The sequence below is a fragment of the Pholcus phalangioides genome, unplaced genomic scaffold, assembly GCF_987345545.1.
Source record: "Pholcus phalangioides strain wild (caught in Gottingen) unplaced genomic scaffold, Ppha-v1.0 ptg000004l_1, whole genome shotgun sequence".
Lineage (NCBI taxonomy): Eukaryota > Metazoa > Arthropoda > Arachnida > Araneae > Pholcidae > Pholcus > Pholcus phalangioides.
In genome coordinates, this window is record NW_028301597.1 from 6,256,962 (window position 1) to 6,271,105 (window position 14,144).

At 38.6% G+C, this 14,144-nt stretch overlaps 1 protein-coding gene across 4 annotated transcripts in view; it reads right to left on the reverse strand.

Annotated features, from left to right (window-relative positions):
• The window catches only part of LOC149086498 (voltage-gated inwardly rectifying potassium channel KCNH2-like), a 327,715-nt gene that overhangs the window by 59,777 nt on the left and 253,794 nt on the right, over positions 1–14,144 (reverse strand). For all 4 annotated transcript variants that reach the window (XM_089255950.1, XM_089255949.1, XM_089255948.1 and 1 more), the window contains one exon: positions 9,647–10,043. In XM_089255950.1, the coding sequence (XP_089112076.1) occupies positions 9,647–10,043 (397 nt within the window). The remainder of the gene's footprint in view (positions 1–9,646; positions 10,044–14,144) is intronic.

The following is a 14,144-nucleotide window of genomic DNA, read 5'->3' on the forward strand; positions in this document are numbered from 1 at the left end:
TGGTGTCCCGGGTAATTGGTTGGGGGCCCTGGATTTTATTCGTTGGTAAAACGAATACAAATGAAAATTTTTCATGGCACTCGCTGCGGGGGATGACCGACAAGCTTCCAAGTCGGGGGCCCTATGTTTACAGGTTTCATTTTGGGGCCCCTGGATGAATCTCATTCTTTTCTGTTGTAGAATTTGCAACAACCGAAGCCCGAGATAAAGCCAGTCTGGGGCCCCACCAAAAGTATGCGAATTGGTGTCCCGGGTATTTGGTTGGGGGCCCTGGATTTTATTCGTTCGTAAAACGAATACAAATGGAAATTTTTCATGGCACTCGCTCCGGGGGATGACCGACAAGCTTCCAAGTCGGGGGCCCTATGTTTACAGGTTTACAGGTTTCATTTTGGGGGCCCTGGATTTTATTCGTTGGTAAAACGAATACAAATGAAAATTTTTCATGGCACTCGCTGCGGGGGATGACCGACAAGCTTCCAAGTCGGGGGCCCTATGTTTACAGGTTTCATTTTGGGGCCCCTGGATGAATCTCATTCTTTTCTGTTGTAGAATTTGCAACAACCGAAGCCCGAGATAAAGCCAGTCTGGGGCCCCACCAAAAGTATGCGAATTGGTGTCCCGGGTAATTGGTTGGGGGCCCTGGATTTTATTCGTTGGTAAAACGAATACAAATGAAAATTTTTCATGGCACTCGCTCCGGGGGATGACCGACAAGCTTCCAAGTCGGGGCCCATGTTTACAGGTTTCATTTTGGGGACCCTGGATGAATCTCATTCTTTTCTGTTGTAGAATTTGCAACAGCGGAACCCCGAGATAAAGCCAGTCTGGGGCCCCACCAAAAGTATGCGAATTGGTGTCCCGGGTAATTGTTTGGGGGCCCTGGATTTTATTCGTTCGTAAAACGAATACAAATGAAAATTTTTCATGGCACTCGCTCCGGGGGATGACCAACAAGCTTCCAAGTCGGGGGGCCCCATGTTTACAGGTTTGATTTTGGGGGCCCTGGATGAATCTCATTCTTTTCTGTTGTAGAATTTGCCACAGCCGAAACCCGAGATATAGCCAGTCTGGGGCCCCACAAAAAATCTGCGTATTGTGTCCCCGCTACTGGATGTGGGGCCCTGGATTTTATTCGTTGTAAAATTGATAAAAATGAAAAATTCTCACAGGGGGGTGTCCGACAAGCTTGCAGGTCAGGGCTTCATGGAAATGTTGGCAGGTTGTAATTCGGTGCCCCCGAATGTATCTCATTGATTTTTGTGGTTTAACATTGTAAAATTTGCAACACATCGGTAGCCCAAGATATATCCAGTGTGGGGCCCCACTGAAATTCAGCGAATTGAATCTGGGGACCCCCATGGGGAAGTTTTCTGGGGATACTTGATGAATCTCATTTGTTTTTTGTTCCTTTATTATTATTTTCATTAAAATTCGCTTCTTCAGTAGGCTGATGCTTTCACACGTCCCTTTCCCCTTTTCCATAGCACGCTGATGAAGTGGGACGAAATAAACAAGATATGTCCGGGAGAGAAGTGGGGGGGGGGGTTGGCCGCCAAAGGCGGCAGGGGGGCAGAGCCCCCCTAGTATATATATAAAATTGATTTTCTGTGTGTGTGTGTATGTTCTCTATACAAATCTACAATTTTAGATCGATCGTCGCCAAATTTTGCTTATATACCAAATGGGACCCGACTTGAACGATAGGCTACTTTAAAATTTCGTCAGAGCAGGGCAAGTGCCCCAAATGGGCAAAAAACTGTCCGGCAACAATGGTTTTTGGGCCTCAACAATCACTTTCCGAACGTTTACTTTGGTTACCGTGGTTCCCTAGCAATGCGTTTCAGACGTGTATATGCCTTTACAACGGTTTGTCACTTCTTTAATTCTGTTAGTATATGTATAATAGTTTATGCCTTTATAATGGTTTGCCACATTTTCAATATACTTTCAGTAATGAGGCTTTTTGAATAGACGTCATAATCATCATCAGCATCGCTTTGAGAGTCAGGAAAAGGGTGATCCTCATAGAAATCAGTGCTAAAATTGTCGATTTTACTGTAGAAATGCGAAGATTTAATGAGGTTTTCTGCTGCATCTGTAATTTCAAAAATTGTGTTGAATTCTTGATTTTTTTTAAATATATTGAGTTCGCTTAGAGATACGAAGCCAGAAAATTGAATATGAAGCCATTAGCCGGACCTACTTTCGAGTTGGATATTCATGCAATAACACATTGATTTCAACTTTACATTTATATGTTCTCAAGCATGAAAATTAATGTCTCCGCATTGTCTTTTAGCATTCAACTGCATAAATTCATATAATTTAGGTTGTTTTAAAATTAATTATGGGCCCGTAAAACAGGGCTGTCCTAAGAGCATCATGGGCCCCCCTGGCCAGTTGGTTTTTCTGAGGTCCTACCTGGTAAATTTTAGAAAATTTCAACCAACTCTAATTTTTGTGAGGCACTTCTTCTCTTGAGGCCCACGGGCCGTGCCCGGATGGGCCCATGCGTTAAGACGGCACTGCCGTAAAGTGCATCGCGCGCGAAAAAATTCCACAGCTTTAGCTAAGCATTTTTGGAAGATTAAATAGGCAGATGGATAACCTGAAGTTCGGGGGGGGGGATCGAAATACCCAGCGCCCCTTGAAAAAGGAAGAAAAATATTTCCATTTCTACGTTTCTTTAAATCCAGATTTGTTTATTTCATGAGTCACGCAGGAAGTCGCACATATTGGTTAACTTAGGTACGGTTTGTATGTCCCTCAAAGAAAGAGAGATCACGTGATATCCAAAAAGCCTCATTGAAGAAAGAAAACCCGGGCAGCGCCGGGTGTTATAGCTAGTTTTCCTATATTTTTGGCCGGAAACGAAGAAAATCGTCTTGTAATTGAGAGAAACGTCTAAATGAGAGGGTGTATAAGTGAGAGGTCACTGTACTTCTCTCTTTCAATTCTTTTCAATAAACTAATAGCCTATCGTTGTCACATCGTGTTAGTTAAAGTGAGGGCTGAAGTTGATAAGGTCTCGTTCTCGGAAATCGGGTCAACGTTTTTTAAGACTGCAGCACGGCCAAATGAATGGAGCATGACGTTTAGCTTTGACAAGTACATGGTCGCTCATTTGGTTCGGACAACCATGTTTCACTTACGAGTTGAATGGTGTTATTATTCCGGATGCAATTAGAATCACCGATCTGGGTATTCTTATTGAGGAGCGGCTTAGCTTTTCTGAACACCGTTTAGCAGTGGTCAAAAAATCGAATAGAATACTCCGTTTCATTTTTTAAAAAGGTCTCTTCACGTTCTCCTCAAGTGATTCCTCCGCTTTTCCAAGGCTTAGTTGGTCCTGGACTGGAGTATACCGTAAGGTTTTGCAGACCATATCTACAGAAGGACATAGATTTGGTTGAGGGGTTGCAGAGAAGAGCTACGCGTGCTCTTGTTGGCACGCAAGGCTTGAGCTATGAAGAGAGACTTGAATATGTTGAAGAATGTTAATACGAGTTGTTAATACGCCATCAATCGGCTACTTTGACAAGGAGACACCCAAGGACTTTAAATTGAACCAACAGATGAACCAGCTGTTGTGTTTGCTCTCGGTGACTGCCGTCAAATCATAAACACATAAGCCTAACCTTCTGTGTCGGTCACATACGTCTGCAAAATTTATAGAAGTCCAATGAGGACCTTTTCATCAATCAAAAATTAGCATCTTAGATAAAGGGCTCAAAATCTAGATGCATCACCCACTCCTTGGCTAGCAAAGTATAAAAACAGTACTTTTTGTAAAATCTTTAATTAGAACTAAAATGACCTCTACTGAATGATTTATCATTATTATTTATTATTATTATCATCATATCCATATTTTTCTTCATATATATATATTTACATACTATAATTTTCTTAATCTACTTCCCATAATGTGGCCAACAAAGGATCAAATCCGGGAAAGCTCGAAGTTTTTGATTTTGGAAACGGTTTGAGTGAGAAGTTTACACAACACGTGCATTTGATGAAGAAAGCTGTTGTTATTGGTTTCTCAGATTTACTTGACCGAAACTTTTTTTTTTTTTTTTTTAAATACCGAGCACAACTCAGGTCTATCGCCATAGGCAATTTACTACCTAGCGAGTTGTGCCGGAATTGTAAGTGTGTGTACCTAACAGTCTGAGTATCTAGTGTTGTGTATGATTTTTCAGTGCTGCCATCTATATCTCAGAAGTGAAGTGAGTGATGTGTAGTGACTGTATATTTCTACTGTTTGTAGGCCTGTTGCTCTCCTTGGCGAGACTTTTTAACGGGGAGATCGACTCGCATTTGCACCTCGAAGTTGGGAACCACAGAAAACCAACTTCCGCCGACCACCACTGTGGCGACGGTGGGGCTCGAATCCGGGTCCCCGCGATGCGAGTCCGTCACTATGACCACTCGACCACCACAGCGGCACTTGACCGAAACTACAACTTTGAAAGTAGTTGTAGTTAGATTCACAGTATTAGTGTACACGTATTTTCTGGATGTGTTTGATTTTCGATTCCGACGTGGCGAAAGCTCTGCTTCTGCAATATCGCTACCGAGTTTTTATCCCTTGCAATACCAACCTGACACTATTCAAATAACGACAAGCCAATACTTGATAGTCCAATGTACACTGTTTTTCAAGGGTAAAGCGACGGATTCAAATTCGCTGAAAAATAATGAGGAATATTCGTGGATTTTATTAGGTGAAACTTGGACGTGAAAGTGATAGCAAAATTCAAATATGCCGATAGTGTTTCTCTTCACGAAAATTATGCAAATTGAGCTTTATTTGAAAACGTGGTATTCTTGCACGTATTAAAGAAATTAAAATAAGAATTATATGATTGAAAAAAAATAGCGGTTATTGAAGATTTAAGCCAATTTTAGGTTAGATTAGTTTTCTCATGATAAAAAAAATAACACTTGGAATAAATTCCTAATTTTTTAGGAAACTATCATATTCTTTATGATCGTTTTGCTGTAGAAAGTGCTTTTTGAGTTATCCAAATAATAATACACAAGTATAGTTGGGTTGGACTCTATTTCTGCTACTAAACCGAGTCTTTAGAACCATAGACAGAATTTTTTTTGGGATGGTGGTCCCACAACTCCTTCCTGGTTTTGATTCTACTACGTAAGCTACAAATACAATGTAAGATCTTATGGGTTGTTTAGAAAACGGTGGTACCGACAGGGCCGTCATTTCAACTTCTGTTGCAAAGTACACGTACTCAATGTATGTATATATATATATATATATATACCATTTTTAGTGTATTTTGAAAAGCCAGGGCCTCCCCCCCCCCTAAATGACGGGCCTGGGTACAGAGAACCTTTTTTTTCTGAAAAAAAGTGAGTGAAAGGAAAGTTGAAATATGTTTAGAAAACCCTGCTCTTGATAAAATCAGTACAACTAGAGTATTAACTGAAACAATCAAAATGCTTGAATCAGTACTGCAGAAAAATCAGCACAACCCACAAGCACAAAGGTCCTTTCCAGGAAGCACTTGGATATTGAATAATTGGATTAAAAATTAGATATAATTGAAATACGTAGAAAAATAATTAAACTATTATTTATAGCTCATTATCAATCATGCATAAAACCATTTAAGTTCAGTGTTTGCTTTTTAATGGGTAAGAAATGTTTGATGGGTTCACAGATCCTTTTTCTGTTGCTTGAGGAATTTTGGCAAACAGATCCTGTGCCTCCCCACTCTCATTTTCTCCCCCTTTTTGGCAGACATTGAAAAGTCTTTCTGTAAACATAATATTCGTGTTATTTCCATCAACAATTTCACTGAAATCAACCTTATCCTGTACGCTGTTGATATTGTCCTCATGACAGACTTGGTCATTTGCAAAAGAAATGTAACCTCGTCTCGTTTTTTAAAAATAAATCACCTTCACTGTAGTCAAAATACGGCCAACACGCTGAAGACACCAACTTTTTTTCTAGGGTAACAGTTAATGTTTCACTCCCCCCTCTCTAGTAACATATTGAACTTTTTTTTTACAAATATTGATGCAAATAGATGAATTAGCATATTTTAATTCAAATAACACGGACATACCCACCGCAATTTAATTAATCAGGGTGGATTGTTTTTTAAAAGTTAGTTACAATTGCCAGTTAAGGGGTGAAATACATTGTTTTCCTTCATTTTACTGTTATCTATAAACCGATAAAATCTTGCTTAGTAAAGTTGTTACCGTGAATTTTATTTCCGATTCCTTCAATTCTGTGCAGTTTCGTAAATCTCTGAACGCGTGCGATTTCAGAAGCTCATAAAAATTAACATCGACAAGATGCCAACTCTTTCTAGATAAAAGATGCATTGTATTTGTTTATGTAGCCGTATTTTGTTCTGAAATGACACTGAGAGATGCACTTTCTAAAATACCAAAGAATTGAAAAAAAAAAAAAAAGAAATAGGTGTGCAATGGTTTTTATTTATTTATTATTATTATTTTTTACCACATATTTGCATGTGTATTCAAATACACACTGGACCACAGAGGGTTAAAATAGCTTGTCAAATTTTGACCTTTTTTTCATATTCCGGCAGCATTTACAATCGCAGCGAATTACATTATCAGTTAGGATTTCGCGACTTCGAAGCACCAACTACTTGACCTACTGATACTACCTAAACGTACGTGCACCTCTTACGCATTTCCTCTGCGGAATTTCAAACGAATTGGTATATGTCAGAATGTTATCCTGAGTGTATGTGTAGGCTTAACGCGTTTACGTTGTCAGAATAATGCTCGTTTCGTGTTATACTGGTGCTGACATCTAACTTCCATACTTTGAAGTGAAGATCGTTAATACTTGATTTTTTTTATGTTATGCAAATATCGTGTTGAAGGTCTGTCTGCTCTCTGCGAAAAGATTATTTCAAATCGGAGACCGGCTCGCATTCTCGCTTTGAAATGTGGAAACAGCAGAAAACATACTTCGGTCGACGACCAATGTGCCGCCAACGGGGTTCGAACCCGGATCTTCGTGATTCCAGTTCAGTACGACGCCCATACGACCGCATAATGTGGCTACTACTACGTTAAACTCGCTACTATTACTTAGCCGTACATGCACCTCGCTCATATTCCTCTGCGGAATTTTTAACGAATGTGTATACGCAGGAACGTGTCGTGTGGGTGCATGTATGCGTGGCTCTAACACACTTATGTAGTCGGAATTATACTCGTCTCGTGTTACTTTGTGTTATTGATGCTGCCATCTTTTCAATCTACATTTTGAAGTAATAATGACAGCTGTTTGAATTTTTATGTTCTGTAAGTAAAGTGAAACTTGTTGAATACTCGAAGCTCAAGGGGACAGCAAAAAAGTTCGAATTATCCAATACCTAGATAGGATGAAAGGTTGGATCAAAACGCAACATAAAAACTTATTCATCGAGGGGGTCAATCTGTAATTAAATTTGTTGAGATGAAAATTTAGTTGGTCGATTGTTGGTTAAGTAGTTCAAAAGTAGGCAGATTGAATGACCTGCACATTTTTTTAATTGCTATAAATGATTGATTGTTTAATAATTAATCATTTTTCTGATTCTTAAAAAAATTTCGATTGCCGTGTTTCGTGATTGCTACTATTTTGATTATTTTTTAAAATAAATTCAGAAAGTTCATTACCGGAGACGGGGTTCCTCAACTCCGGTTATCCATCCCTCCCGTTTGGAGAACCCACATCTGCTATGAGCACAAAGTATCACAAATGACTCGCAAGCGCTAGGTTTTGGGTTTTAATCTCCTCCGCACATGAGCTAAGACTGTTTTGCTTTTGTATTTATACAACCGAGTAGGAAAAGAAATCATACTCTACCCCTCCCGAAGAAAATCTTGCGCAATCCACTGCTTACGAGAACCCAAGTTTCTCCCACCAATCCCACGTTTCTGAACATCTGCTGATCAATGTGGCAACTTGAATAAAATAAAGCCTATACCACCTCATCAGCATAGTAAAAAGATACGTACTGGTATCATTTGCCTGATTACGTATCGTTCTGTTTCTTCAGCGACGACGATTGCAAAAAATGATGTTGCTCGCATTGTTCTGTGTCCACGGATTACATATCGTATACCTAGGTGCAGAGCAGGGATTGATAAATCGAAAGAAAAGCTGTTGTATTAGGTGACAGCCTAGAGCCAAGCATGATGATGTTCTCAAGATAAATTGTAATAAATAATGTTTTTTTTACTTTTCCGGGATTTTATATCCCTTCCTAAGTTGAAAGATACACGAAACCAGAAAATTTTGTGCCATTCATAGGTCTATGATTTCTAAAACAGTCTACTGTTTTAGAAATCACATACAGAAAAATTCACATGCGCCAATATGCATTGTCGGATTATGGAGCCGTGGGACGTGGCGCTTGAGGTTTGTCTAGCCCTGGTGTAGAGCAAACTTGTGACTCATCAGTAAATAATTTAGGAATTGCGTTTCGCTCTAACATGGTGTGTGATGACGACATAACTTTCATCGTTCTCATCGGGCCTCAGCGCTGAAAGAGACAAACTCGACATAGACAGACATAGAGTACTTGTAATTGTAACTTTTGTCTCACAGTACGCATGTTGACTTTTCCACTGCTATGGACATATTTGAAGCCATGACTGCAACAAATGATGCAGTCACATGACGATTGTGTTCGGTCAATAATGTGGTTTACTGGTCATGAAGGATGTTTAAGAAGTTGGACGACAAGGAATCGGTATCTGGACTATTGTCCTACATGTGTGGAGTTGTTTTCATGAATGACAATGACAGAGAGAATAATCCACAGAAAAGAAAAAAAGAAAATTGGCAACGTCTTTTGTGAATAAATATATATATGTAGCCTTTCTTTAAATTAAAATCCCGATTGCATAACATCGTGGGCAATCTTCCACACGTATGATTTCTTTGTCGTAGGGGAAAATAATCTAACATAAAAAACTGACCTTAATTCAAAATATATAAGCGATCTTAATTTCATTTTATTTAAATGTGTATATTTTTATTCTAATTAATTAAATTTTCTTTGAACCTGATATAACGTCAGCCTACCACTTGAATATTTTCATCTAAAGTGTCGTGTGAGTAATTTTTTGTACAGTGAATCGTTATCGGACATAACACCATTCAACTCGACATCGTTATTTGCATATTGAAATCGCTTTCTTATCCAATCACTCAATGATATTTACGTATATCCTTGTACTTACGACATTAATTTTGGAAAGAACTAGAGCAGTATATAGAGTAGGGGTCCTTTTAGTCCTTTTAGAGATGTAACTAAGAAATGTATATAGTAAGTTCAGTATATAAAAGGAATCGGATTGTGACGATTTTGGGCTGTCGAAAATTTCCTTTGAAATGGTCCCCACCTCCGAAAAATAAAGCAATGCGTTATAGTCGCCCTGGTAACAGCCCGGGCAACGTACAGTTCGCATTGCACCGTATCGTCGGGGTTGGGGCTTATCGCGATGTTGGCAGTGTTAGGATTTCGATTGTCACGGTTATGTTTGCATTCGGTAACGGTTATTAGAAATCAAATACGCGAATTTTCATGAAAAAGAGACAAAAGGGGAAAAAAAAAACACATAAACTCACATCCGACGAGCATCACGATGATGGCAAACACCTTCTCCATGTTGGTGTTGGGAGCTACGTTTCCAAATCCGACGCTGGTCAGCGAGGTGAAAGTGAAGTACAAGGCCGTCACATACTTTGATTTGATTGAAGGTCCTCCGTGGCTGTCGTTATGGTAAGGTTGCTGCGTTTGTTCGGCCAGAGCATCCAACCATCCGATCTTCTGGACCAGCATGGGCCTTTCTGCGTTTCCGATTGCGTACCAAATACATGCCAACCAATGAGCGATGAGCGCGAAAGCAGCTACGAGGAGCAAGAGCACGGCGGCACCATACTCCGAGTAGCGGTCGATTTTACGGGCCACCCTCACAAGACGAAGTAGACGAGCGGTCTTGAGCAGACCGATCAGCGTTGTGGTCTGTTAGGGAGGGCAAATCACAATTACACACCATTTAAAAGATCCGACAGAGATGGGGGTTCTGATGTGGTTTTTTTCTACCAAAGGGAATCATTTGGGTGTACATTAACCTTTTTTTGCATTATATCTACTCAATAATAATGACAATAATGAAAATAAAAACATAAAGTTGACCAAAATTGTAATATATTGTAACTTAAAAAAAATTGTAAAATAACTTTTGGTTGATGAAACGTATTTGTACGCAAGGAAGACATATTCTCGATATAAATGAAGCTACTGAATAGACTGGTCTCTGTGAATATACAATATGTTGCCGGGGTTTTGGCCAATTCAGTTTGGAAGGGAACGGCGCGCACGTTATCTACAACGTAAAATATGTTAAACGTCATTCATTCATTTTTTTCTCTTGCTTTTGCTTCGTCATTATCGTCGCTAATAAGCACGACAAAAACTTATATCCGTTAAGCCAGTCTCAAAACCTGCATATCGTGCGTTCTTTTCTTTTTTTTTTATTGTGTGCACATATACCGTTTACTTTTTCGGAACACAGTTGGGGAATATTGGGGAATTGGTGTAAGAGTGGAACACTTTCAGCCACCAAAGAACAGAAAAAGGAAATAGAAAGGGAGGGGAAACATAATGCTACACTCAAAACAAAAGTTACACAAAAAAGAACACTCAGTCGGTAAGGGTGATAATCAATCAGTTTCCAATGGGTACGAGGGTGTCCGCAAAGAGATCCACACACCCAAAGTAAAATACCACAATGCAACTTGCTCTTCGTAGCAACCTTCACACTAGTTCGGATGAAAAAAAAAGTAAAAAAAAAAGAAAAACACACAAGCTCAGATCTTTATTGCGTGGCCACTACGATGGCACGAGATGCAAGAAGCGAGGCATGCACTTAAAACACACCATGCTAACGTGTGCGATTGGAATAGGAAAACATGCTTTTTATTCGTTTATTTCAGCAAAAAAAATCGATAATGTCACAATAGCCCCTTTTTACGAATCTCTATGGAACGACTATGTATTACTTTGCATTATAAATCTTTCGATTACGAAATAAACTATTTTATAATATTTGGGTGCTCGGCACATATAGAAGGCTATTTACACATTTTTGTATTCATTTTTTTTTAAGGATAAGCATCATTCTTCGACTCGTGATAGAAAATGTTTGCATTTCAACTTTCACGACACTAGCCAGCATCGACACACGCTAACGTCATGCGCAAATGCGAAACTAAAGTTATTTTATTATAAGTCAGAGGTGGAAAAAACGTTTTTTCAAGAAACTCCAAATTTCAATATGAAGATTATGCGTCCCGTTATTATGAAACACGATATATATATATATATATATATATATGTGTGTGTGTTAAAATATCAATTTTTTATAAGAAAACAAATTAATTATTTGAACTGGAAACCAAAAAAAATATGAACAATGAAAATTTCAAAAAGAAATCGAAGAATTCAAAAATGAATAAAGTCATAGCCAATGTCTAAGGCTCTCATCGGGGGGAACACCCTGACATTGGCTTAATGCAGAACGTTTCTGAGAGCATTTTCTTGCTTTCATAGCTTAAATAGATGCTCGAGCATCTATTTAGGCTATGAAGGCCAGAAGCTCAGTCGCTGACGAGCTATTCTCGATGCGCAATAAGTTTTACTTAAAGGAATTAAAGAATTGAATAAAATCGTTTGACGTGACGTAACACGGCGTAGGCAGGTCTCGTCTCATGGTTGGAAGAATATTTTATCGCTTTTACAGTCTTATTCCTACTTATACCTAAATGGGTTTAGACTCCTTTAATTGGGAAGATCTGTTATAGGCCTTATACATATATTATGTACTGTACATGGATCGCTTATTTCAGAAACTCCTCAAGTGCAGAATTTCAAATTTTAAGATACTTGGGAAAAATTTTAACTACACTAACTTGTTTCTGTACTAAATGAATATTTCAAGGACGTCAAACTGGGGTATACAGAATGTTGTTAGCGGGTTTCAGCACCAAAAGAAGCGTCAATCAATTTCAACTACAAAAAACCAGTTTAAACTCAATTTCGAATTTTTTTGTGAGTTATGGGGTTCCTGAAACAAGCGATTCATATAATGCGTATACAGTCAAACCTCGTTAGTGCGTCATCCGGTTAACACGTCACTCCGCTTAACGAGTCACTTTTTGGAAGTCCTAGTTGCCCTCAGGCAGGAATTGGCACAGCTATGGCTTACTCCGTTTAACGAGTCACTCCGCTTACTAAGTAATATTTTTGCTCTCCCAAGAGTGACTCATTAACGAGGTTTGACTGTATATATATATATATGGACACGAATTATGTATGTTTTTCGTCAAGGTTTATTTTGAGGTAAAATTATGTTTTTACGAAGCGAGCGACATCAAATCATAACCTGAGAAGCTAGACTTCTACCATCGCGTGCGAAACACAAACATACATGCAACATTTACATGCCAATAATTATCATTAACACATATCGTGCATGAAGTAAAACAGAAGTTGCAAGCAGTGCAGGTATATGTGTGCTGGGAGACATCTCAAGTGTTTTTCATCGGCAGGCAGGGGCAATGTGATAGTCCGGTGGTCCCTTACGGTTAGATATCAAACGTCGTATTTGTGCTTGGGACAAATATGTTGCGGCTGAGCTCGATCGAAAGATTTCACTACGAGAAGAACTCGTTGAAAATAGCTCCGCACTTGAATTCATTGGAATCTGGAGTTTTATACTCAGTTGAAACAAAAATGAATTCGAGGGAACACCTTTGAACCAAATCCGTGGTATTTTAGAAATCGGTATGTTTTCGTTTTAGGAATTTCCTCTTGAAAAAAATAAAAATAAAAGTAACGAGTAAAACAAAACCAAATTTCACCTTATGGTCCCTCTACAAAAGTTTTCCTTACTTAGAAGGAAACCTTTAGAAGGAACCTTTCCTTAGAAGGACTTCAAAGCCTGCATTACATGCGCAACATAAACTATGTTCTTGTTTTTTTCGTTCAAAGAGGACCGTAAGAGGGTGGGTGATATATAAATATTATTGCAGGGGGTTGCTAAGTTCCTTATCATCACATTTTACGTATGCCTGTTAACGGAGAACATGACAGCTCAGTTACATGGTGATCAGCGGTGAATTACGAGCGAGTTTTTACTACTGCGAGCCCTTCTTCTATAATAAAGGGAAAGAAATGAGAAAAGAAAAAAATGAATAGGCAAAAGCTCTTTAAGATAATATTTAAATTGAATAAAAAGAAATTAAACACGAGGTAATGATAAACTCTAATATCTATTACATGCACATAAATCTTAAACAAATTATGTCGCCATTGGCGAAGACGAAGTGTTTTGGCGAATGGGAGAAAACATCTAAATAATAGTTTGGCGAAATATGTGGATGTTATTTGCTACATTAAATTAAAGCGCAGTGATCTAAAGAAGGGAGGAAAAAAACTATGATTTTCAAACAAATGCAATCATGTAATATCACTGAATACAAAAATATACATCGTATGTACTATTTTGGATACTATGAATTAACATATGAAAAAAATATGTCCGAAACCAGGATCACATTCGCGACTAGCAAAATGAATGAACGACACGACCTTCAGCTGCATCAATTCTCACTCACAAGTCATTTAACAAAGAGAGATCATTTGCTCGCGCTCGATATTGAATCGAGTCTTAGGTCGGCGATATAATCGATAGAAGTTGGCACAGTATGTTTCAGAAAAGTTACACGCATTCCTGCACAATAGATAACGTCCCACAATTTATTGCGGGTAAATCATTGCTATCTTAAAAAGTTAAACGATGAAAAGGAAAATCCATATTGGACCGATCGCTCTATAACTTTTTTTTTTCGCAATACGTCGAACGAGTGGATAAATCGTGAAATGTTATATTGTTTCTGGACTACGTTTGAATGTTTGATAAATAACAATGAGCTTGTGGTTGAATTGGCTAATAATTAAAATGACCATTTAAAATTTGTGATAATCGTAGTGAAGTTTTAGGGCTATACACAGGCGGGCAAAAAAGAAGTAGGCACTTTCAACATTTCGTAGGAAAATAAG